The following is a 27,968-nucleotide window of genomic DNA, read 5'->3' as shown; positions in this document are numbered from 1 at the left end:
TGATTTCTGAATGATCATGTGACACTGAAGACCGGAATGGCTGCTGAAAATACAGCTTTGTCATCACAGGAATAAATTATTGTTTACAACATATTAATATAGAAAAACATTTTTTTTGTATTGTAGTGATACTTCACAATATTTCTCTTTTGCTGTTTGTTTCATCAGATAAAAGAGTATATTTGGGCTGCTTTGATTGGGGTGACAACCTGCACAAAGAGAGGTTGCAAAATGAACAATTTAAATGATGACATTATGAAACCTTGACTAACATTATCAAGAAGACTTGAGTTAAGACCTCTTTTCCACATCTGTTCGAAAGCCATCATCTTCATTTCTTTGTTCTCTTTATTTTTTTTTCTAAACAAAGGTAATACGTTCTGAAGAAAGATAGAGCTGAGAGTAATTATATTCAAACAATGGATACATGTAGTTCAGTTTATTCTAATTATTTTTTTTTTCATTTGACCTCTTTCGTCTGCTCTCCACGTGTCTGATTTTCATTTCCACCGGCACATACACGGTCCTGTTTGTCTCCTGTTCTTCCCTGTTGATATGAAAATCTAGATAGCGGGGTTTTTGGTAAGATAAACTGTTGTTTACTAGACACAAGCTTCTCCACACACAATGATTAAGAACCAAAGAGTGTTTTTGACTGGCTACATCTTTTTTGGATTTATGTTGTTTAGAGGGCCGATGACTGTCGCAAAGACAAATGTGATATACCTATTTCTGTTACGTTGTAGCCTTAAAAACACTTACATCACACTCACATAATGCTTGATTTTATTTGTCAATAAAACATTGACATATGTGACACAGTAGCTCATGTCAAACCTGTTAATTTATAGTTAAATAAAAAATATTTCCTTGCACACCCCCAAAGGCGCTGTGTGTGTGCTTCAGTCTTTAGGAAAATGAAACACTGGACTCTGGGGTGATAAAGTGACCTTAGCCTCTCTGTCCAATTCATGTTCAGAGCTAAGACTTTTTATCTGGAGGCACAAAATGGTTTGTTTATTTGTGCTTTGTAAGGTTGAACAGGGGTGATATAACGAAACAATAAAAAGGGGAAATGAATGGAGCGAAATTATCTATCAAAATCAGTTTGTAAAGCAATGTTTATAGGATCATGCGGGATCATGTTGTAAATCAGTGAGTTGTGACCCAAAAGGGTTGCAGGTCCGTTCTAAAAAATGTTGTGTAGGGACAAAGCGACAAAATAATACCAATAGAAAACGGATCCAACCGTATAATTGTGCATAGGACAGCAAAAATAAATGGGTCTATCAAATTTTAAAAGCCAGGAAGACTTATCAAATCTATTGTTGTGCACTTTAAAGACAAATGTGTCACTTAAATGTATCACCTAATACAAAACCCCATCCTGAACGTTTAGCCTAACGTTTGTTTAAGGCTATATTTATATGTTACCCTCGACCATAAAACCAGTCTTAAGTTGCTGAGCTATATTTTTAGCAATAATGAAAATGAGAGATTTTTCTTTTATGCCAAAAATCATTAGGATATTAAGTAAAGATCATGTTCCATGAAGATATTTTGTAAATTTCCGAAATATATCAAAAAAAATTTTTTGGATTAGTAGTATGATTAGCTAAGAACTAATTTAGACAACTTCTCTGAATTTAGATATTTTCTTACAATCTCGGGTTCCATATTTTCAAATAGTTGTAAGACTTATTTTATGCAATGCAATGCAATGGGCCATGCGGGTCATAGTAATATTATTAATAATAATAAAGCAATTTGAATTTAATATATTTTTCAGTATGTTTAGTTATGTAGTGCTACTATTGTTCTAGTCATTAAATAGAATATTTAGTTTGGTGGGTCATGGTAATATTAATGTTTTAATCTTTTAATCCATTGCAATCTTTACAAGCATTTTTGTAACTTTTATACAGTACATAATTTGCAAATTGACGTCCAATGTTAAATCAGAGCTGTGAAGCAAAACCATTTGTAAACCATAATTAAAGAGATCCATGTGCTTATACGTTTAAAAGATGTGTAAATGTTTCATCTTCTAGTAGTTTGTGACATACACCTGTGGTAAACATCATATGATCTGAATCTGTTCTTTGACAGATTGGTCGCTCTTCTCTTGCTTCTCCCCACCACACTTGCTCACTCCATCTTTCTTCTTCCAACCACTATGACCTCTCACCAACACCAGCATCCATTACCCCGATGATAACCATGATCTGTCCATCCCAGCTGAGCATGTGAAGAAAGATTTTGCAGAAGACCCAATGCAGGAAAGACAGGGTCCTAATGGCTTCAGCTGTGTCTGATTGGCTAGATAGCACAGTGGTAAAGATCTGGTCTTGTAACCAGAATGCTGCCGGTAGAGCCGGCAGCGTTGTGTCACTGAACACAGCTCTTAGGTTGCTGCAGTGGGACTGTCCCTGTTGGTCACTTTAGATCAAAACATTGGCTAAATGACAAGGTCTGTGGAGTGTTGGTGCTTAACCTCAGTCTTATCTTCACACCATACAGTCTGCACTGCTCAGGGAAACCCTAGGGCCAATGTAGCTGGACACTTCCATCAGTCTCATCAATTATTGACTATCAGACCTGTAATCCAGAGAGCTTTGTCTGAGGAGGTTGTTAGTGGCATTGCTGCACAAAAGACAGTCCTTCTGCTATTCTTTGATGTGAATGTAAACTTTCAAGGAATCTTTTAATGTGGCTGTTTTGTGATGTTTCATGCGGCTAGAAATTGTTTCTTGTGCTCTGTTCTTAGGAATCATCTTTACAGTGGATCTACAAAGATGGTTTTGCTTCAAGACCTTTGTATCAAGAAGCTGTTTTCCTCTGAAAGCTGAATATATAAGCTTTCAAATGATGTATGGTTTGTTAGGATAGGACACTCTCTACAACTATTTGAAAATCTTTGAATCTTGAGGGTGCCAAAAAAAATCCAAATAATAGAAAATAGTTTTTAAAGTTGTCCAAATTAAGTTCTTAGCAATGCATATTACTAATCAAAAATTGTGTTTTGATATACTAACGGTAGGAAATTTATATAAAAATGATCCATGAGATGACTTTTACTTAAATATCCTAATGATTTTTGGCATAAAAGAAAAATGTATAATTTTGACCCATACAATTTATTTTTGGCTATTGCTACAAATATATCCGTGCTAATTATGACCGGTTTTGTGGTCCAGGGTCACAAATAAATAAATAAAAACAATATACTTTATAATTATCTTAATATTTATAATTTTTCCGTCATTTAACCTGAAAATGCTGTCATCTGCCTGGTTTATTAAATGAGAAATATTCGTGTAAAAATACAGTAAAAGTTTCTTGGATGCATAGGCTTTGATGTTAACAACAAAAGAGATGCAAAATGATGTTAAAAACAAAAGAGAAAGTTTTCTCCTCCCCTTTAACGGTTGTTCCGGCTATTAATTTTGCTCTTATCTACTACATGGTTTATTGCTTCTTATTATTTTGTATTTAGCATGTTTTTCCCTGCCGTTCTAAGATCCAATTAGAACTCACTGTAACATTTCTTCTCATTTCTTTATGCACTTTGGAATTGCTAAATATGGAGAGGAAATAGTACTGTATGTGTGGAAGTTTCATAGAATGACAAAAACAAAACCTCCTTACTCTGCACTTAATTTATCGCAGTGTCCTTGATCCCATCTGCGCAGTTTGACAAATGATCAGACTTGTCATCAAGCCAGTAATTTATAAAGAAATCCTCATATTAGTGAAAGTCTCCAGGCTCTGATTGGTTGGTTCGAACGGAGGGTGTTTGACGGCTGATGGATGGAGCCAGAGCCCTGTTGTCATCTTAATCGGGGTTTCCACTGTGATGGATGTGGTCATCTTAATCAGGGTTGGCTGGGTGATTGATGAGATGGGCTGTGACAGCGGGGTCAGTGAGCTGGCCGTCCGAGGAGAAGAGGAGGCGGGGTCATGTGAGGACAGAACATGGAATGGCCATTTCACATGACAGCACGGCCCCGCAATGTCCACTCATGCACGCCTGCTCGCTGACGGCCGCTACACAGTTTCGCTAATCCCCGCTCTTTCATTTAGTCTTTCCGTGTCCCAGTTCTCTTTTCTACCTTCTTATGCCTGCAGCCGTATAATGGGCTTTTTGAATTGTGTAATTATTTTACGTTGGTCCTTCACAGACTGTGGAAAGTGCTTCAGAAAACAACCCTATTAGCGGAAAGCCTTTTAAAAAGAAAAGTAACAATTAGCACTATCTCCCGCTGGCTTTGAAAGAAGAACTAAAAAATAAATAATAAGATCTTTATTTTCTGTTTTCCTTAGAAATGGAGACTGCAAAAAAGCAGATGGATATGGACAAGAAGGCTATAGATGAACTGGTGCGGGAGAGGGACATCCTGAATAAGGTGTGTGTGTGTGCACACGTGTTTCTAACTTTTAGTGTTTTTCCTTACCAAATGTCTTCTGATGAAATGTACAAAATGTAACAAACCCATCTTAATTTGAAAGGCTTTGATAACTTTTATTAATACAGTTGTATTTATTTTGATTATTATTTATTATTATTATTATATATTTATTTAGGCTATTTAATTAAATAAATAATATATCAAATAATTCATCAAATTAATCACACACAGAAAAAGCCCCTAAAATCTTTATATATTTACATAATTATTTGTGTTTAGTGAAATATATCCAATAATTCATCAAATAAATCATACACACCCACATTACACATCACACATTAAATGTGTTGTAAAAAAATATGCATTTGTTTGTTTTATTAATTAAACAATGTCAAATAATTAATCAAATGGATCACAATCATTAAATAGCCCTTAAAATCATTATTTATTTAGTTTATTGTTTTGTTTAATTAAGTGGTATATCAAATAGATAAATGAATCACAGACATAAAAGGCCTAAAACCTTTATTTATTTACTAAGCTTATTATTTAATTAATTAAAAAAATATGTGAATTAATTAATTAAATGAATCACACACTAAAAAGCCCCTTTTTTTGTTTACTTAGGTTTATTATTTGATTCATTAATAGAAAAAAAATAAAATAATAATAATCAATTGAATCACATAGAAAATCCCCCTTAATAAAGGATAGTTCACCCTCATGTCATTCCAAACCAGTAAGACCTTTGTTCATCTTCGGAACACAAATTAAGATATTTTTGATGAAATCCGAGAGCTCTCTGACCCTACCATTGACAGAAAGGATCCTACCGCGCCATGTTGGAGAATATTATAATGCATGAATGTTCTTTCCTCTGCACATAAACAAGGTGCAGTGTATACGTGTTCTATGTCAGCAGCACCATGCGCTTGAATTGTTTACATGCAGAAAAACAGGCGCATACATCATGATATTCTCCAAAATGTCGCTATAAACAGGGACGAGAAGAATTGTTGAATAATGTCATTATTTTATTTTTTTGCGCGCAAAAAGTATTCTCGTAGCTTCATGAAATTACAGTTAAACCAGTGATGTCACATGACTATTTTAAAGATGTCTTTGCAATGTTTCTGTGCCTTGATCGTGGTAGGTGGTATGGTATGTTTCTGTGACTTGATCATACTTTCTATGAATAAAAGTTAGTAATAAATTATTTTTTTTAAATCTGTGTTTTAGCTCTGCTAGTTTGAGTGATCTGATCTTAAATGTTTTTGACCTGCTTTGGATGTCTTGAAACTAATTTTAATACCAGGTAAGCTTTTCGGCGAGTCTTTATGATTTATATTTTTATCCTTAGGGTTAATATTCTGCAGCTGTTCTGCATTTTCAAAGTTCTTGTAGCTTCCCCACGCTGTTATGATGCACAGATGGATTTCAGAAAACAAGAGAAGGTCCATGATGTTTCTGCTGACATGCTGAATATTGCATTGCTATTGTAAAATAACAGGATATTCATATTTAATTGCACAGGAGACACTTTGTCTCACAAACACACACACACACACACACATTGTGGCATACAAACACAGCTTTAGATATCAGCTTACTTAGGAGAATCATTCTTTTGATCTATTGAAAAGCAATATATAACAGAATAAAATCATCCTATTCTCAACATCGTTTTTTTATGTTTGATTTCTGAGAATCTTCAGTCACTTTTGCTTAGTATATTTACAAATTAATCTTTGCATAACCTCTTTGTGTCGTCGTGTGCATGTTTCTTCCAGAATATGATCAAGGCGGCCAATGAAACAGACAAACAGCAGACCATTGTTAAGCTACACGAACAGTCAAAGAAGAGTCTGGAACAGGAGATTTTAAACTACAGGGACGAAGCCCAGAAACAGCGAAAGATCATCTACCAGCTGGAGAAAGAGAGGGATCGCTACATAAACGAGGCCAGTGAGCTCACCAAGAAGGTACAGCACACACACACACACACACACACATACACACACAAGTTTGCCATTGCTTAGTGAAGGATTGAGATTGTCACCTTGAAGTTAATTTTGTTCATTTTTAGCCATATTGTGACGTTAATGTTATCATACTAGTGTCTGTATTTTTTTTTTTTTTATTACTTTTTTTTTTAGAATGATTTAGAGTGAGACAAGCTAAACAACCAAACATGATGTCACTTTCTGAAGGATGATGTCATTAATGGTGGCTTTTGTTGTAGGGATTTTACAAAAGAGCAAAGAAAGTGAAATTGAGGACAGACGAAAAACCTACAAAATGACTATAAATTTAAAGACAATCTTTTAAAAAATATTTAAATTAGAAAAAGGTAAGAAAGAAAAAAGAATCTATCTATCTATCTATCTATCTATCTATCTATCTATCTATCTATCTATCTATCTATCTATCTATCTATCTATCTATCTATCTATCTATCTATCTATCTGAACATTGAATGTAAGCTATAGTGCCCCCTGTGGCAGTACTGAGAATGCAAGACATTATTGCACAGATGTATATTGAATTTGATCCCATTTCAAAACACAATAAATTAAATATTGCTTGTGTAGTTTCATGTATTTACATTCATACTTGCATAAAGTATGTTTAAGGCCTAAGAGTGACATTTTTTAAAATCCCCTCACATTTCTTTGTTTTACAATGTTTTACTTTCTAAGAGTTGTTGAGAGTTGAGAGTCTCTTGGTTTTTAACTTGTAATCCCTGAAGGCATTTCTTCACTCTGTAGTACTTTAGCATGCTTGTGTGAGTCATCTTACTGATCACTATATAAAACTGTTGCTATCGCAACAGAGCGATGTGTGTGTGCCGCTCTAAACATACTTCAAGCCAGAAACTTCTAGGGACTTATGGCAAACTTGTTTACGTATAATGGGCAACTATCAAGTTAAGTCAAGCGTGCCGTGATCAACATAATTAGAAAACAGTCTTATTGAGTCAGATGTTTAACCTTTTTTAATTACATGATGGTATTTCAACTTTATATCGATAGGCTACATTTTTTAAAGGGCCAGTCACCCAAAAAGGAAAATTCTGTTGTCATTTATTGTGCCAACTTCTTTTGTGTTTAAAGTAAGACATACAGGTTTGAAACTACATATGATGAGTAAATGATGACAGGACTGTTATTTTGGGGAGAACTATTCCTGTAAATGAGCTCTTCAGTTTGCTTCATTATCTCACCATGACCTTTTATAAGAGAACTTATAACATGAGAAAATTACAGTTTTGCTAATGTTTTCACCTGCTATTCTCAGTTAATGTGTCATTCATTTAAATACCATACTTGTGGAAATGCATTAGATGCATAAAAAATAAAAAATTAGATGACTGATTGGCCCAATAATCACTTAGTAAGACATTTAATTTGCTGCTAGAAAGTTTTTGCTGCTCTCAAGTTATTCCTTTAAATGAAATGTTTAAAACCATCTGTTGAGGCTTTTTTTTTTTATCTGAAAGCTATGGTGTTAATTATAATTACAGACTATGATGTGATGGTCATTAAATTTGTACTAAAAATATCTTTCTTGAACAGTAGTCCAGAAAAAAATCAGTATTTTTGTTTTTGTATGTGTGTGTGTTGACACACCCCTTAGCATCCTGGCATTTGCCCTGACATTTGTTTTCTCATGTTTTATGTTGAGAAAGTGCACTGCAGCATGAACAGGAGGATTCAGGTTTACATTCAGCTCCAGGCACATCCTCTAACTCTCTTTCTGTCTTGGAGAGATAAGCCCAAACATAATATAGTCCATATAATAGTGTTCCTGTTTTTGTGTAATCTACCTGCATCTACACTGTAAAATATTGCCAGGATTTTACAAAAATTAACTGTGTTTTTTGCAATAAAATGATCAGAAATTTACCTAACCTAACCCTTACCATATTCCTAACCCTAAAGACTTAACACAGTCCCTACCCATAAACCTAACCCTACCCATAATTTATTCCTAAAATCAGTGTGAAATAATAACTGATTAACAAGGGTGTAGAAGCACCTAACCCTGGTTTTAAAGAACGTGTTGCAGGGTTAATTTTTCAACAAATTTGTGCAATTTGCTTGTTGGTAATAAACATTTAAACTGTTATCCATTGTATTTTATGTTGTTGGGTATCACAAAACGGAATATAATACAAAAAAGTAGGCACTATCTTACAGTGGTCTCCTTTCCCCCACAATGCATTGCATTACCTCATCATGAGGAGAGAATTTACCAAAGCCTGTCTTGAAAGCATTGAGACTAGTGACTAGAGAGAGACGAGTAGTAGACAAGAGTATTCAGATAGCGCAGATTATAGATAAATAGATAAATACACAGATATAGATAGATAGACTAGATATATAGATAGACAGACAGACAGACAGACAGACAGACAGATAGATATCGTCCAACAGCGTCCAAAACGCACTCACTTCCCTACAGCACAAGCTTCCCTGCCAAACACAGCGACAGACACGCAGCTACGTTTGCAACAACATTTTCACCGGATGAAGAGATAAACGCTTAGAAACGCCCATATAGCTAGCATGATGCCTTCTATTTCTAGATGACAAAGACATAGTTTACCAGTTCTACGACACTATGACAAAGGTTGCCGGTACTTATCTGAACTAACGTCATGATCACTGCCACTAGATATAAAGAAAACGTTGATTTTTAACTCTGTGCTATTCAGTGACAGTAAAAAAAATATATATATGTGTCGTTATTGTGCACTGCTGCTCGTAGACTAGCTCCAATGCTCATTGCTAAATGATAGCAACTCACCGGGACACTTCACCAACTCTCCACTCATTCTCCTCGTACCATGCATTTAATTGACTTTGACGGACATCAGTTCTTGGCAATTCCTCATTTGCCCTCTCATGTCTGGCAGGTTTGAAATTATACGGCTGCGGGCCATCATACATGTTGGCTCTTGCCACCTCTTCCTCATCCCAGTCAGTCGCTATAGTTCTGATGCTGCGTTCCAGGCAGGTTTTTGAGCTCGTAATCAATATTTCATACCATGACTAACAACTTTGTACCGTTCCAGGCAAGTTACGGCAAACTTTCTGAGTGCAAGGAATTATAGCTAGATTATTTATTTTGTTGCAACGTTACATTGACCTAAAATCGTTTTTTCAACGTGTACCACTTGCATAAACACTGCGTCCGTAGGCAGTATTATCCGTAGGGGCTGTCATTGTTGTTTTGCGTGCTGTGTGATGTTGGAACTCAGAGTACATCGATGTAGTACGAGTTCATGGGTGAGAAGTCATGGGTTTGACTGCCGTTCCAGTGCACGGGTTACGGGTTGCCTAGAACACGGCATCATACTAGGCTGAGGCTACCTTTCCTCCACTTCTCCCCAACGTGACGTCATCACCGAGATGCGTAAAAGACCATTTTTGAGACATTTTAAAAATTATATACATATCTTGAGTGATTTATGTACCCATTAATCGAAAGTGGTGGTTAACCTGCAACATGGCCTTTAAGCCTAAAACCAATATTTCCTGAAAAGTTATATCTCACTTCTGATTGTTGGTTGGATCAACAAGGATTACAGTGTAAACAGTGAAACAGACATACGGTTTCTATCTATAGATTCTGCCTGTACTCACAGCACTCCTTATACTGTCTTACACAGTGCAAGAGTTCGCCTTCATTTTTTTCCATTTTTCAGCTACATGAAGATTGTGTTGCAGAAGGTGTTTATTTTGGAACATCTATCACAGTTTCCTAGGAACCAGAGGCTATTTGAGGCACAACATCGCTTTCATGTATTCAGCATTGCTTACATTTGGTTTCTTTCAGAGAGATTTTTTTTTTTGAAAAGTTAATAATCTGATTCCAGGTAAAAAATGCTCAGCCGTAAGCATTAGTAAGCCGCGTGTTGAAAAAGCTCTTAGCTAATGGTTTTGAGATTGCCTCCTGAGATCTGACTCCACAACTGTAGCTTGCTAGTACTTTGCAGAGAATAAAAATTCTTCAGATTTAAAATAAGAAACACGGTTCAAACAATCTAGAAGCTATTCGTTAGCATTCCCATTCAGCTGTTGCGGGAACTGTGCAAGAATGCCGTCTTTGCTCTCAAGTCTTGGAGACATTTCATAAAAAACGTGTGAGTGATATTAAACATTTATTTGCAGTATTATCTGTTGCCCCCTTCACACACTAGCATTGCATTACATACAGTAGTTATTTAGAAAACAGCTGTCTTTACCAATGTAATGAACTGTAGATCCTCAGTCTGTAATTTTTATAAGGCCAGTTCATATCATCGCCAGACTGTCTCATTATATTTCACAAATGTTCCACCATCAGTAATGGCATGTTATTTATAGAAAACTATTAAGGGTGATTATCTTTTAGTCCTGAATTATAAGACTGATAAAAATTTCTTAGCATTTTATTGGTGAACCTTTAAAATAATGAGAGCATGTATGTTCTCCTATATACCTGTACATTAAAATTTCTTAAACATTATTTATTATATATACAGTACAGACCAAAAGTCTGGACACACCTTCTCATTCAAAGCGTTTTCTTTATTTTCATGACTATGAAAATTGTCGAGTCACACTGAAGGCATCAAGGGCTATTTGAGCAAGAAGGAGAGTGATGGGGTGCTGTGCCAGATGACCGCAGACAGAAGGCAAAAGGGCAACAAGTGCTAAGCATCTCTCGGGGAACTCCTTCAAGACTATTGGAAGACCATTTCAGGTGACTACCTCTTGAAGCTCATCAAGAGAATGCCAAGAGTGTGCAAAGCAGTAATCAAAGCAAAAGGTGGCTACTTTGAAGAACCTAGAATATGACAGATTTTCAGTTGTTTCACACTTTTTTGTTATGTATATAATTCCACATGTGTTAATTCATAGTTTTGATGGCTTCAGTGTGAAAATAAAGAAACTCTTTGAATGAGAAGGCGTGTCCAAACTTTTGGTATATATATATATATATATATATATATATATATATATATATATATATATAGAAAAATAACATTATTATACAAAATCTTGACATATAAATAATTGTTCCTTTAGAAGAGGACGTGTTTTCATATACTAGAAGATATAAATGTAATGTAAAGATATGGTACTGTAACGTTATTTCTCTTTTGACTTTTTCTAAGTTTGATTGTTTGACATCTGACATGATTGATGTCTCTATGCACTGCGGTGCTCCACATAATCACACAGTGGACAAAACCAATGTATTGTCCTATAGGATGACATTTAAGGGGATAAAAAAGTATGACTTTTGCCAGGTTCAGATCAGTGAATTTAGCTAGATTTATAGAGGAGGTGATGGAGAAATTATGTGTTCTTCTCAGGTTTGATTTATAAGGCCCCGGAGCTTTGAATTGTGAGTTGCTGAATTTAAGCGAAGTGACTGGTGTTATTTTCTCATGCTTTGGTTGATTATTTACTCAGTACTTTTAGAAGGGCTGAGTATTTACAGCCAGTGGACTCATCTGACACATGCACCGTTATTATCTCTACAGACACAATGTGTTTGGCGTGTATGTCTGAAAGCTGTTGTCAAAATATCACTACAGGACCTATTTAATCCTCTATGTACAGTAGTATATGTGAGTTTGAATGGCATTGCCTTGGACACATTCTGCCATCAATTTAATGTCCTTTCTAAATTCCCTTGTATTTTTTAAGCCTGTGCACAGGGCAAAGTAAATATATTTTTTAGTAATATTTCAATCAAACTGCACTGAAACTGTGAATTTTTTTGTGCTTTGATAAATGCAAAAGTGAAAAGGTTAACAAGAATGGGCAACTATTCAGACTGCAGTGAAATTCAGTTTGAAAGTTGTTTGGTTGTCTAAACTTCTTCTGATGTGAATATATCTGAGTTAAAGAAAGCAAATCAAAACATGACATGTGAGGAGAAAGGTAAAGGCAATTCTGGGTCTGTATTTGCATCAGTGCAAGGTTGCATAACCTCTCGATGAATAACATAAACACTTTTTCAATGTTTTTGCAGAAAGGCGGTATGAAGCAGCAGGCGGCAAAATGAAGTTGCCACACATTATACCCTGTTTTGAACAAAATCTATGGGAGCATCAGCTTTATCTTTCACAGATAAAGAAATCATACATTACAGTGGCCTGCCTTTCTTTCAAACCATTCTGAACCTTTTTGAATCGAAGCCCCCCAGTGTCCAACAAAATATTTGAAAGCCTCCTATATGATATTAACTATACATTAACTATAATATATTATTAACAGAAACTGAGAGTGGTGAGTTGAATTCATTTGATTATTTCAGAAGAAATTAGTGTTCTTCACTAAAAACAACAACTATTGAAGAATAAAGAAATTTTGACTGATTGTATGTTATTTACTCAATATTTTTGACTGTAATATGCATTCGGGAATTATGCAATTGTGTGATGACCTTAGTTAAGAATTTCATCTATAATGCTCTATTTAAATAAAATGTATCTCAGTACTTGATTTTGTGGCGATTAGAGTGTTAGCTTGGCAACATATAAACTTTATACTCTATAGAGCTGTTTAGTCGTGTTGTTAATTTGTAATGCTAATTCGCAATGGGAACCCTGGGGAAGTTTTGAATGGCTTTTTAGAATAGTGTTTTTTGATTTATGAGTAAAATAAGGTTTGTGTTTAACATATAAAGTGACTGTCATGTTTTGTTCTACAACATAAATCATATGTCGTGACTTAAACATACATTTTAAAACAATTCTGTGTTCGGAAATGCTGATTTTCTTCCTGGTTTTAAGATTACAATCTGAACAGATATTTTTGAGTGTTATCCAAGTCTGTTTTAACGGTGTGAGCTAAATATGTGTGCATGTGATTTACCGTTGTACTCTCAATCAAGGTAGGATGCTTAGAAAGTAGCTGCTTTGTAGACAACAGAGAAAGGTTTCAAACAGAGCTAAAGACTAGTTGTAGTTTTCCAGATTTAACCCCACTGTCTCTGTCGGTCTTTTCAGGTTCTTGAGAATATTGAGCACATTAAACTGAAGGAGATGCATATATTTGAGTATAAGAAGAGAATCGCAGAAGCTGAAACAAAACTGAAGCAGCAGCAGAACCTCTATGAGGATGTCAGGACAGAACGGAACCTCTTCAGCAAGAATCTGATTGAGGCCAAGGTAAGGGTGGAAATATGTGTGTGTGTAGACCTTCCTCTTACAGATCTGCTCCCCTTGAGCATGAAAGCAGACATAGAGGCCAGTGGATCCATGGGATGACTGCTTTGGGAAATTCGCCCAACTGAAGCTTGTGTAGGGGGGTGTGAACATTAATCTTTGTCCGGGAAATCGCCCCATTTGCAGGAAGTCTGAAATAGCAGGTAGCCTCCCTGCTGTGTGGCCTGATACGAAAGTACATGAATGTAGCTACTAGCTACACAAAACACATTTTCAGGCATTGATGCATTGCGAAATGTGTCAGAATGCAATTCAAAATGCAACACAAGTTGCATTCTCCGCATTACCGTAAGGAGCTCGATAGTGGAGAATTAGTGTGAACTCATTTTCTATATAGTCACTTTTCTCTTTCAGGTCCGATACTGTCATGGTTTGAATGTCTACTGCCACTTCTGTTACTATTGCTAAGCAAGTTAGTTAAAGAAGAAGTTCATCATGAAATGAAAATGCTGTTATTGCTCACCCTCATATCTTTCCAGTATGTTTCTGGCTTACGTAGAAATTGAAATAGCTAAATTTATCCAAAAGTCATGAAACTTTAATTCCTCATGAAAGACCATTCACTGATATCCGTAAAATCTAAGTTTAGTGGCCTTTAGTCAGTGTCTATAAGCTTTGAAACCATCTGTATGCTAATATTCTCTTACAAACCTCACCTTTATATGCACTACTGTTTGGACTTGTACCAAGGCTGCATTTAATAAAATAAATAAATAAATACATTTAAAAATTAAATTAATAGAAAATCATTCAAAATAGCTATTTTCTGTTTGAATATATTTTAAAATGTAATTTATTTGTGTAATGGCAAAGCTGAATTTTCAGCAGATCTAGTCTCCAGTGTCACATGACCCTTCAGAAATAATTATTTCTATTGATTTAGTGCCCAAGAAACATATTATCAGTGTTGAAAAAGTTGCTTTAAACAACTTAATATTTTTGTGAATTTAAAAAAAAAAATTCTGGATTTATTTGTCCCTGCTGAATAAATAAGTGATAAAAAAAGAATAATAAAATAAAAGTTTAAAATATATATATATATATAGTAGTATCTTTTGAATTGTACTATATGCATTTATGCATAAATATACAGTATTTTTCTTTCAGGAAAATGGATCAGTATATTGATGACTAATCCTGCATTGCACAAATTTTTACCTAATTAAAATGACACATGCAAACCGCTAGCAAATCAAGATTCATAGCTGTGATATGAAACAAAGTCTATTGCCTATATATATATATATATATATATATATATATATATATATAAAAGAAAAACCTGAAACTTTCTGTATCAATAGAAAATGTCAACACCGGAAAGGAAGCCTTGAAAGCAGCAGTAAGAAACTCAAGTGGAAGACTTATTTTTCAGGTCTATAAAAGGCTGTCCTTTGTTGTCAGTTTTTTGCTGATGACCCATTCCTGCTGTGTTCTTAGTGTGAATCTGCTAGGGTGGTTGTCTACCTGTCTGCCCAGCTGTCTTTCTGTATAAGTTTGGCCAATATCTAACACACCACCCGGTGTTCACTTCTAGGATCAGAACGCTGAGATGAAACGCAAGGTGAAGATCGTGAACCACATGTTCGAACAGCTAAAAGATGAAATCACCACAAAAGAGGTGGCTCTAGACAAGGAGCGCCAGGAGTTCCAGCGTGTAGAGAGGGAACGGGAAAATCTTAAGGTAACCCATTTCATCCTTCACTGCCACATGTCTCTCCCCATCTTAGTTCTGCATACTTTCAAATCTAACATTACTATGCTTAGTCAGTATCCTTACCAGGCATGATGGGAGATGTTTTCAATGAAGCATGTAGTAATGCAAAATTTTTATTTTAAACCAATGAGATTGTACAGATGGACTTTACAGTGCAAAGTGCAGAAATAGAAACCAAAATATTTTACTTCTTTAGCTGGTGATAGGGTTAGGGTGAAGTTGATTTAAGGGTAAAGCTGATTTTCTTTTTCTTTTTCTTTTTTTTAAGTGATATACTGGTCATTGTCCTCAAAGGTGTTCATTTGTGGTGCTTGAAATGACCAGACATCATAAGAAAAGTAACCTTGCATTCAACTTCGAGGAGATATTTTTCATAATCCTTTTATTATTACTTTTGAGATCTTTGTGCTTATTAAATACAATGGCATGTCTCTCCTTCTCTGTGTCACAAGCTTTCAATATCACCCTCACAAAGGATAATATTGGAATATCAAATAGGACGGCACGAAAAAAGGAAAGAAATAAAAGAAAACACAAAAGATCACTCCATATTTTATGACAGAAATTTAAATGTGAGTTCAGAGAGGGCTTTGACTCTATGCACTTTCAAATTCAACATCTGACATGAAAGACTTAATGAATATGCAATGCTTTTTGGCGGTTATTGGAGTTGTAAATTATATATGACCTTGTTCTGAGGTATAGACTGAGGGGTGTGGTCACAGAGAGAGAGAGAGACGAAGCGAGAGAGAAATAGCTTGAGTATGTGATTGCCCAGCTCTAACAGATCTAAAGTAGCCACTAATCCTAGTATAGCTCTACATGTATTTTATAATCCACACATGCATTATGGACCTTTATAAGAAAATACATGCAGCAGTGAATTTATACTGTGGGGTCCAAACATCTGAGACCACAATGAAATTAAGTGATTATTAAAAATGTATTTATTTAACACTGGAACGCATAAGATCAGTTTGATTTATGGACTATTTCTCATTAACATAACTCAATTTCTTGATATTCCACATACTCTTCATAAGTAAATGAGCAGCAGCAATGCTATTCATGTACAGTATTTGTCATAGGTTTGGGAAAAATAAAAATGTTCATATAATAAATATCCTAAATTGTAGTAAACTTTGACTCATCATTCTATTTTTGGTGATTCGTTTTTTATAGTATTTCATTCTTAATTTATTTTTAAATCATTGTTGTGTTGACCTTGTTTGCAAGGATCTTAGCTAAATTATCAAATTTCTTACATAAGCACACATTACACATTACACATTACAGAAACATTTAAATATTTGTGTATAATCAAATCTTTAAATAAGGCAAAACAGAAAAGAAGCCTTTTACTTTTAAGTTCAAATAATAAAATGTATTGAAGCTATAAAATGATATATATATATAAAATCATACTATATATATATTGTACAGTGCCTGTGTGTAATACATGTAATGTAAAATGTTAAACCAAGAAACCAGCATAAACTCTCAGACTTTTGGACCCCACTATATGTTAATACTGTATCTGGAGCACGGTGAAATCGCTCCATCAGCCTGAACAGATTGTTTCAGGGGAGTGTGGTCCAGTGGTCCGAACAGATGGTTTCAGATTGGAAGGTTCCTCTATGCATGGGGCGGAGGGTTGTGGAGTTCTGGACGACACCGGGTGGAAAATCTCGACTCAGCTGTCTCAGAACTAAACAGATCCATGGATAACTGACAGTCTGTTTTGATTAATCCAAATGCTGTCTCAGGAAGTGTATAGTTACATGCTCTTAAACATCCTCTCCTGGTATCCCACTGCATTAAGCACTGTCGAAGATCTTTAAAAGCTCATTCTGGGTGAAATATGGTGTGTGCATTAGTAAGGAACTAGACAGAAAGATTCATTAATAAAAGAAAATGGGTCTCGAGGGCTGGTGGGCAGCTACCCAACTTGAGCAGCTTACCCAGCATGCCACAGGAGGTGCTGTCTGGCTCCCTGACTGGTTCTCAGGAAGCATGATGGCTGTGATGTTCACCTCTCCTTTGAACCATGAAGTGAAAAGGAAAAACACCCAATGGAAGAGAAAAGGAGAGACAAGACCTAAAGATGCACTGAAGACTGAAACGTTGTGAAACTTTACAGAGCAAACTAAAGTCTGTGAACTCAACAAATGCTGATGCTCTCATGGTAGAGATCAACATAATGTTTGGAGAGCATGCTTCACTCTTGCAAATCAAAGTAAGAGGCATGTTTGAACCAAGCTCAGTGCTCCCTGTGTTTAGATTCCTGCACTAATGAAGGAAAGCCACAGAGAACAGTAGAAAAAGACCAATCATCATCGAGAACAAGCGCACTTGGATTTACTTCTAGAGGACCAGAATCTTAGACAAGAAACATTATGCTTAGTCAGGTAATTCATAATCATGAAGACTCATGAGTCATAAAGGTCTTTATATCCTGCAGCAAAAATAGCTGAAGTTAAACTTTCAGTCTGTTCTTTCTTTTTCTTTTCTTTTCTTCCTTTCTTTCTTTCTTTCTTTCTTTTGCTCTTTCATTCATCCAGTTAACTCCATCCATAACAGTTTTTCAATGATAAGTCTGGCCTTAGACCAAGTAGATGTTCAAGTCAAAGCTAGCAGTTATTTCAGTTTTTTCACATTATTATCATTTTAAATCAACATTTCCCAAGATTTACACTAGCCTTCAAAAGTCTGGGATTGGTACGATTTGTAAAAATATATTTCAAAAAATATTTTATACTTTTATACAACAACAAAAACAGTAATATTGTAAAATATTGCTACAATTTAAAAGAACTGTTCTATTTGAATGTATTTTATTACAATTTAAATGTATTAATTTATGTGATTTTTTGATGAACAGCAAGTAGAAGAGAATAGCGTATGTTTTGGTATAGATTTTTTGTAACATCTTTACAAAGTCTATACCTGTATATTTTATATATAATAATATAATACCTTGTATTTATTAATAGTCGGTGTTAATTTCCAGTAATAATCAGTTTTTCCCATGGAAAATGATGTAGTGATTATAGGAATTTTAAAGAGAAGTTTTTTTTTTTTATTATTATTATTTTTTTAATATAATACCCCCAAATCGTGTGCTTATGCTTTAGCAAAACATTTGTTTTTAAGAGAGAATATTTTCTTTTACAAGAGAATTGTTTAGTGTTTTAACCCCTTTGCGTGCAAACATCGCTGACGGCCCCAGTTTATTATTGTTTCACTTTCACAGCACATTAAACATCACTGTCTTACTTCATCTGGACAAACTGTGCATCAATGGAAAGTTTAAAGACTCAAGCTTCGATATTTGACCAATATTTTGATAAAACATTGTTGCAGTGACAGATATTTAGTGATTTATGTCAGGAGTGCAAAATAATAAATCCGTATTATGCCACATTTTGAATAGAAATTCACAACTCACTCGTATTCAGTCACATCAAGAGCGGTTTATTTGTGTTCACAAAGACTCACTGAACAGCGTCAATAAGGATTTTTAGACCAAAGATGCATATCTGCGGAGATATATGGATATATTTACTGATGTTTACTTCATATTTCTTCAGACAGAATCGTCATTTCTATTCATTTTCCACGGATCTACGCGATCAGATGATAAACAGCCTCTCCCAGCGATCTCTGTGTGCGTGCAGTAGTCACAGCTCGTGCGGTGGGTGACTCAGACTCTGATTGGGTCTTTCAAACGTCAATCTTAGAGTTTCATATCTGGACACCGCCGCATCGTGTCACATGCTTCCTGCACACTTCCTGGTAGTTATCTGGCCAAAACAACACTGAAACACCTCTGTACACACAAAATATCCGAATAATAAACCCGCGATTACGATAGTAAAGCTTGGTATGAGAATTTCTTGAGATCTGGGGCGTTTTTATAAAAAAAATCAAAAATGTACATCGGAAATGCTAACTTGTGCAGCGATGAAAAAGGCTACAAATAACATATTTTTACAACAGTAAACGACCAAATTCCACCCCTGATCGCTAAAGGAAGTTATTATAAACACTCGATCGGGGTTTAAAGTGAGTTTTGAGTAAAAGTGTATTAATAATTTCATAAATTGTCAGATGTAGCTTGATGCTAACGTTAGCACCAATGCTTCTAATAGCAGGTGCTTTTCTTCTTCATAATGCATTTTTGTCTCAATAATTCACGTAAGGTCGTAAGAAAATGTTTTGTTGTATTTTTATAGTAAGACTTTTGATAAATAAGGGCTAAATGCAAAGAGAGACTGAAGTGAGATCGCTGCTTTGTTGCTTTGTAAAGCCTGAAAAACCACAATCAAGGCTAATAAAGGTGGAATAAAAACAAAAGAATAATGATAAAAGAATAATGCGGATAATGTGTCATACTTGGCGGAGGTGTGAAAGAACCGTTTGGTGAGAACAATACAATCATGATTCGGGCAGTTTTCAACAGTGAAACATACACAAAGAGAACAGGAAAGTTTACATGTGAGATCTTACAGAGATGACAAGGGCCATAAATCAATCTGATGAGCCTTCTCTAAAAACACACATGACATGGCCTTAGAAAATATTTCATAAAATTCACAGTTTTACAGATTCGATTATGAAATTTTTTATGAAGTCTTGGAAGACTTGTGGCCTTAGCTACACTGTGTTTTCAAACTCATTTCCTACATCAACATTTTTTAAATACATTTAAAACATATGTTTTAATATTTTTATTTTTGTTTTTATGTTTGAGCTTATATATCTCTATTATCATAACAGTCTGAGTGATTCTGATTCCTGAACAGTAAACTTTAAAGTGTCAGCTTTGTGAACAAAGGTTGGTTATGTATCTAGTGAGAAAGAATCATGAGCAGAAACCTTTTTATTTTGGGTATGTAATTTCGGTCTCCATGCCAAAAAAGGGGGGTTACTAGTAAGGGGTTAATTAGGTTCTACGAAAAAAAAAGAAACTAAATGAAAGTAAATGCACAATTAACAAACACTTAAGCAATTGCCTCTTCTAATTGCACTAACTATTCAGTGTAAAATTGTTTCATGGAAACCTGACTTACTCATTTTTCCTGTCATCCGAGTGTAATTTTTTCAGGCATCACTTTACAAACAAAAAGCAAAAAGAACTTAAATAGACTGATGGGAAAGAAAATCGGAGCAAAGAAGATCGACAAACAACTAGAGAGAAAGAACGAGAGAGAGAAATGACGAACAAAAGCAATCTTTCATGTTTTGAGGGGCCGCGGGGACATGATGCAGAAAACTTTAAATTGATAGGGAGTTCACTGCAGGCTTATGTAACCCTCTCTGGCATTCCTTTCTTTCACCTTCATTCATTTGTTTTCTTGGTTTTTTCGTGAGCCTGTGTCTCACCCTTTGCCTTTTGTACTCTAAAGCATACAGGTGCCCCAGAGCTGCAATTTACCTCTGCTTTCTTCTCTGGTTCCTCTGCCTTCTCCTTCCTGTTTTTCCACCACTTCTCAAGTCAAAACCATCATATGTTTCCCTCTTTAACAAGAGGAAGAAAGATCCAGAACATGTGAATGAAGACAGGCTTTGCATTCACAAATCTTGTGAAGTATTTTTAGAGTTATAACATTTGCCAAACCTAGTGACGCAACAGCTTATATTTTTAGTAGTCTTCATAAGACACGCCAGCTTTTCCCGAAACAAATGGTATAATGGTGGAATGCTACAAATCTGGCAAGTTTCTTCTAAACTGTCTACACAGTCCATTCAAGTGGTTCACTTGAGGTTTACATGAGTCATCTGAACCATCAGTTTGTTTGAATGACATCAATTTATTGAGAAGCGAGTGAACAGTCGGTTTTTGGAATTTCATGTTTTTGGAAGTGGGAAAAATGAGCAAGTGAATGAGCAAGTGAATCTGACAAAGACTAAAAAGGCTGGATAACTGAGTCAGAGTATCTCCAAACCTTCTGGGCGTTCTTGGTATGCTGTAGTGCAATAAAGGACAGTAATAAAGGTCTGGACCATGAAACAATGGAAATAAGTAGCCAGGCCGATGGAGGCAAAGTTACGCCCTGGGAAATGTTCTGATGGAAACATTGGGTCCAAAGATTTTAAATGTAAATTAAACTCTTCTTTAGCAGATTCCATCTAAAGAGTAGCTTTACTGTAATTACTGATTCGAGAGTAGCTTGTAGTGTGGGATGCTTCAGTTTCAAAGCAACTTCCCAAACTCTGCTATCATAAGAAGTCATGTTTCATTTTTCAAAATGTCACCATGTCCGTTTCACCCTCTGTGCTCTAAGGAGTATGTAATTACAAGTGGTTGGAAGCCTTTTATCATGTCGTTAACAGTCATTTCTGTTTAGTTTTTTATTTCATAATGTTTTTTTTTTTTTGTCATTTGCCCCTTGCTTCACTTGCTTTAGATGGAAGGCTATAGAATATGAGAAATTCATTATTCAGTAAAGTTCTTAGCCACATGCAGATGGAAGGAGGCAGGAGAACATGCCATTTGCCCATTTTCTCATAAAACCTTAATTTATCTAATTTATTATTCTTATGAGATGTCTCTTGGTTAGTCTTGGGTTTGTGCCCATAATGAACTGTGAAAGAAGACATGGGAAGCAAGGAAATGTTATATGGTTGACAAGCTTGGGACAGATTTTGTAACTGACTGACTAACTTCTCACTAGTGGAGTATATAGCTACAGCTGCAGTGGGGTTTAAAATTCTTAGAAACATTGAAAATCTAGGTTCATTTTAATTTGAACCTAGAAATGAACAATGTCAATGGAGTTAGCAAGGGAAATATAACTAAATACCTTAGAAAACCTTGCTTCACTAAGCAGGTTTGTGACAATGATCATGTCAACTCCTTTGCACAAAAGGTCAACTTTTCTTGCTTCCACTGAAGCACAAGATGCTCTTTGAAACATTCTCAAATCATGCTGGAGAACATGGATCATCTCACAAATTAGTCCATGCATTAAAGAAAAAAATATTGTTTATTTTTTCTTTTTTGCTGGTGTTTTAATCTTCATTTTAAAAAATGAGGTCAAGAAACTCATGGTGGGAAAATACTTGGAAGACATGTTTGAAAGACATCTGAATGTTTTACTTTACACACTCAACTCTTTGCATAAAAGGTCACACTTCGTTCACTTCTTCAGGCTGACTGGTTCAAAAAGGTGATTTGCACCTCTGTCATTGTCACCTCTGGTATTCATTTGTCAGATACACTTTGTCAGCCAACCCACATATCTAACAATTGTCAGCAATATTACACCTATGACGGAAAGTCAATATCACCCTTTGGTAAATGGTGACAAACTTGGGTTCATTACATTTCCATGGAACAGCTGTCAAAGCAAATCATTCTCGACTTCACGTTTTACCTCCAATCCTGTCAGGATGCGTCAATGTCAAAGCACAACCCATGCAGGCGATAGGAAACATTGCCACACTTGTTACAATACAATGTAAAGTTTGGGAGAGTGTTAAAGTTAGCCACTCTTGGAGAGCCTGGTGTATTCTTTGTATTTATTTATTTTGAGAGTGCAGAGGGCACTCTCAATGGAATTTGTAATCACATTTACATAGTTTGATCTGTCTTTGATCTCTTTGTACTGACCTTGAATACTGGTCTGGATTTTCTTCTTTATTATATCGGCCAGGTTTTTTTTTATCTTTCATAAAACTATACGCATCCTAATTTTAAACTTCAATGAAATGTATGTTTTACCTAGAATAGTAAATTTCAGATTTACGTTTACCACATGCGAAAAATGAGAAATGAAAAATGCATGGGTTTACTATTGCTTCATCCACTTGTTTGGCTTTTTCCCCTGTGAAGTCCGTTCTGTGTCTTTGAAATGCAGTCAACTAAGAGGAGAGATGAGCTCTGAAGTGTCTGCTTTGAAATCATTCTGAAATCATAAAAATCTGGCTCCGTATTTTTCTCCAAATGCTTGCAACATGAGCTAGTCCAGTGGTTCTCAACCACATTCCTGGAGCCCCCAACACTGCACATTTTGCATTAAAATCACCTGATTCAACTTATCAGCTCTTTAATAGAGGCTCCAATGGTGAAACTGGTGTGTCAGACAAAGGTGGCATACATAATAAGCAAGAATGTGCTATCACTGATCTAATCAACAAAATTAGACACAAAAATATGCATCATGACATGATTGTTAATATATATATATGACCCTGGAGCACAAAACCAGCCTTAAGTCATGGGGGTATATTTTTAGCAACAGCCAAAAAACATTGTATGGGTCAAAATTAGAAATTTTTCTTTTATGCCAAAAACCATTAGGATATTAAGTAAAGATCATGTTCCATGAAGATATGTTGCAAATTTCCTACCGTAAACATATCAAAACGTAATTTTTGATTAGTAATATGCATGGCTAAGAACTTAATTTGGACAACTTCAAAGGCGATTTTCTCAGATTTTTTTTTTCGCACCCTCAGATTCCAGATTTTCAAATAGTTGCACTGCTGAAGAATATTGTCGGATCCTAATAAAGCATACATCAATGGAAAGCTTATTTATTCAGATGATGTATAAATCTCAATATCTAAAAAACTGACAGTTAAGACTGGTTTTGTGGTCACGTATTTGTAGAAGAATGATTTGCTTGTAAAACTGAATTGCTTATAAATGAGATTAATAAGCTATATACACATCATAAACATAATATTAAAACTTAGTTTTTGCAAGCAATGAATTAAATTAACATATACATTTTTGACATAATTCGTAAAATGAATATATTGACAAAATACTGACATCACTGTAAAAAAAAAAATTACAGTCATTTTACTTCAGAATTTCATATTTAATTCAATGTGTTACTTGCCACTTCATTGTAATTTTTTTTTAAAAATTTACTAGCAATTTCTAAATGAAAATTGTTTCAAGATTTTAAGATTGCAAATTTAAGATTTTTATTTGTCACATACACAGTTATGTACAAATACAAATATGAACTATCCTTTTAAAGGGCATTTTCAAGCATTTATGGGTTCCCTTACAGATGGCTTCATAGGAAGCAATCCTCTTTTGTCCTGCTGGTCTCCGCACACAAAGACTATTGTGCCAAAACATTGACCTTTCAGCTCTTCTTGTTGTTGTTTATTACCTCAAGCCTTCACAAATGTAGCAAGAAAGAAGCTTTTGTGTTCTTTGAAGCTGGCCAGCACTGAGTCTGTCTACTGGCTAACCCTCACCCCATGAAAAAACAATTAGGCCACTTCATAAGAATTGATTAGCATGTTAATGAATGGGCTACACTTTCTCATCACGAGAGGCTACGGCAGGGGGTAATGAGGGGAGAGGCTGCTCTCAGCACCAGCTCCGTCCAGCTGGTTGTTATGCATGCTGAGAGGCGACATCGATCTCGGAGAAATCTTATTACATGCTCCAGACGCTGTCTGCAAATGTTTAGCACTGAACCGAGAGAGGAGGGGGAAAAGTTTTAGAATTTAATGTCGTAAAAAAGGATGTGATGATGTGTAAAGCATGCAGCCAGGTTCTAAACAATGTTCGCCACTTTTTAAAATTTCATCAGTGTTGCACAGTAAATGGGAGAGGTGGCAAACAACCTTAAAAATGACCTTGCACACACTGTAAAAAATAAGTGTAATTTTAACTGTAAAATTTTGTAAAAACGCTACGGAAAAAAACTGATAATAGGTTAACAGTAAGTTCCCGTACTATATACAGGGAAAAACTGTAAAATATCTAACAAAGCATTTAATGTAAATTTACAGTAAAATTCTGTTAATTATACAGCTTTTAGAAGTAAAAAAAGAACAAATCAATGTATAATTTACAGTCTAAAACTGTAAACTGATATTCCCAGAATTCCCTGCGTGACACTCCACGTTTGAAAGTATTTTGTTTAAATAATCATGTTTTTAAATAGTTCTTGTTATCAGTTATGTACATTTGAGCTTTATGTTACATCTTCTGTTGCTTAATGAAAGTTTTTTGCATTATTTTAGTATCACGTGTGTTACCATGATGGTGTTTTGTGTTTCCATAAATGTGCACCTTCTATATGTTAATATATACTTCTGCTTGTGGTGAAGCTACTTGTGATGAGCTTTGATACTTCATGTGGCTTTCTCTTATACAGTACCATCTTTATTATTATGGTGGTTGTCAGTATTTTCAAGGTACAAAACAGATTTAGTTTTGTGTGTTGTTGAATTTACTGGTTTATATTCACATTTTCTTGTTTGTAAATTACAGCTTTATATTGTAAAATTAACAGTTTTTGACGTAAATGTGTTTACAGTTTTCTGTATTTTTACAAAATTATTCTGGCAACCACAGCTGCCAAAAAGTTTTTGTAAAAACAACAAGAAATTTTTTACAGTGCAGTTGTTCCCGGTTCAGTGTTAACAAGAGATTTTAGACAGAGTCAAAGGTCTTGTCATCTTACTGTATATATACAATGTTGTCCATTTATTATGCTGTCAGAGCTTCTTCATCAATGCGGCCGATGAAGAAAACACCCTCTGAAGTCTCTGAAAGTACATTTATTTCATTTGTTTGCTAAAGTGGACATAAATACAATTTTCCAATGATTATATTTTACTATGTTATTATATATTTTCAGAATAATGTTGCAATTTAATAATTAATTTTAATATTTTAAGATAAAAAGTCCATTTATGGGACACGTATAAAAAATTACATCTGTACATACACTGGCAAAAAAAATAAAATAATAATAATAAAAATGTAGGATTTACTATGAAAAATTGTCTAGTAAATTATTGAATAAAATGTGAATTTTTTGAAGTAGAAAGACTGAAATATAATTTTTTGTTACTGTTTTATTTTTTTAAGATTTCATTTCAAAAATGTAAAAGTACCAGGCAGAAATAAAAGGGGCATGCAAAATGTCCCAAGACAGTAATTCTGTATAAACTGGAAAAAAAGAAAAAAAAATCACTTACTGTAGTTTTAATAAAAATCAACCCTTAGACATACAAATGCCTGAAGCTGAATGATAAAGCTTAGATTTAAAGTTTTCCAACAGTTGTCAGTAGTGATTAGATTATACATTATTGACCATTTTGGTCTGGAGCCCTAATTCATTCTTTATTTTTAATATGAGAAAAGAAAACTAAATATGACAAATGGCTGGCCGTCTATTAAATTATAAAATTGTAATTAATTTAATAATTTTTTATTTATTTACTTTTTAAGGAAGAAAAAGGAAAAAGGGAACAACTGTTTCACTAATATGTGTAGATAACACTCAGTATAATTATATGCCATAACATTTTTACGAGTCTCACTTTTTAAATACACTGTTCAAGTATTTGTTTTATTTTGTTTTGTTTCTTTTTTTGTTTGTTTACTTTTCATTTTGATACATGCTTTTTCTGAGCAAAGATTGAATTTATCAAAAGTGACAGTAAAGACATTTATAATACAAAATATTTATATTTAAAAAAATTAAGCAGCACATTGATGATAATAATAACAACAACAAAACTGTTATTTAAAATGTCGATTATATTTAAGATTTAACTGTTTTTTTTTAAACCAAATTTTTAAATGTACTTACCAACTCCAAACTTTTGAATGATATTGTATATCAAGTATAAGTAATTTCAAGAGACAACTATGCGATAATTGAATCAATAAAAAAAAAAATAAAAAAAAAATAAATAAACTTTCAGCGTGTGTCACTTATCACTTGTATCAACGTGGGCCTAGTGTTTGGGACATGCACCTGAGCTAGTTCTGAAAACAGGATCTTTGGTCTTTAAAAGAACCCACCTGCTGCTCCTGCTGCCTGACTCTCTCTCTCTCTCTCTCTCTCTCTCTCTCTCTCTCTCTCAGGGAATAAAGGTTAAGACTGGTATCAAATGAAGTGTAAAGCACTCACGCCTGTCTTCCCTCTGTCTCTTTTTATCCTTCCCATCCACTTTTTCGTCTGTTTTCTACATTCTTGGCAGACCTATATGTTTACCCCACTGCATCTGCCGCAGGCGACCAAATAAGTGTCAAAGAGGGGTGAGAGACAGAGATGGATTTTGAAGTCAAATGTTTTGATGAAGTACCACAGTCTCCCACCAAGGAGAAATTACTGCAGCGTTTCGACCTCTTGCACAACTTCTTACAGACATGCATCCTGACTTCTTGGTCAAAATGCCTGTCTTGGCATGGTATTAGGTTAAACACAGCAAGCTATGTCTCTATGAATAGGTGAGACGGAAGAAAAATCAGATGTCAGAATATGGGATCTGCCTAACAGATCTGTCAGCATCTATTATGTCAGTAATATTCATTGAACAACATTGCAGAAAAAAGAGAAACCCCCCACTGCTCTTGGATGGATTAATTTAGTCATTTTAATAAGCCCTTTAGAACCAAACATGAACACATAGTTAAGTCTAAATGAAATAACTGTAAAGCTCATTTAAATTACAAGCCCCCTGCTTCTCAAAGTCAGGCAGTGTTCAATCTATATTAATGTGTTAAGCTATGATTCATGCAGTGCAAATAATGTGACTACTTATTCATTCATTTTATTACTGGCTCTGTTTAATCCTCTTGAATAATTACTTTATTAGAGAGATTTTATTATATTTTATT

At 34.7% G+C, this 27,968-nt stretch overlaps 1 protein-coding gene across 1 annotated transcript in view; it reads left to right on the top strand.

Moving 5' to 3' along the window:
• The window catches only part of LOC113083312 (cilia- and flagella-associated protein 58), an 88,242-nt gene that overhangs the window by 6,059 nt on the left and 54,215 nt on the right, over positions 1-27,968 (top strand). The window contains exons 8-11 of the mRNA XM_026254463.1: positions 4,324-4,406; positions 6,200-6,391; positions 13,420-13,581; positions 15,176-15,322. Of these exons, the coding sequence (XP_026110248.1) occupies positions 4,324-4,406; positions 6,200-6,391; positions 13,420-13,581; positions 15,176-15,322 (584 nt within the window). The remainder of the gene's footprint in view (positions 1-4,323; positions 4,407-6,199; positions 6,392-13,419; positions 13,582-15,175; positions 15,323-27,968) is intronic.

The sequence above is a fragment of the Carassius auratus genome, unplaced genomic scaffold (genome assembly GCF_003368295.1).
Source record: "Carassius auratus strain Wakin unplaced genomic scaffold, ASM336829v1 scaf_tig00037710, whole genome shotgun sequence".
In the NCBI taxonomy this organism is placed as follows: domain Eukaryota; kingdom Metazoa; phylum Chordata; class Actinopteri; order Cypriniformes; family Cyprinidae; genus Carassius; species Carassius auratus.
Note: the sequence above shows the minus strand (reverse complement) of the source record. Positions and strands in the feature narration are given on the sequence as shown.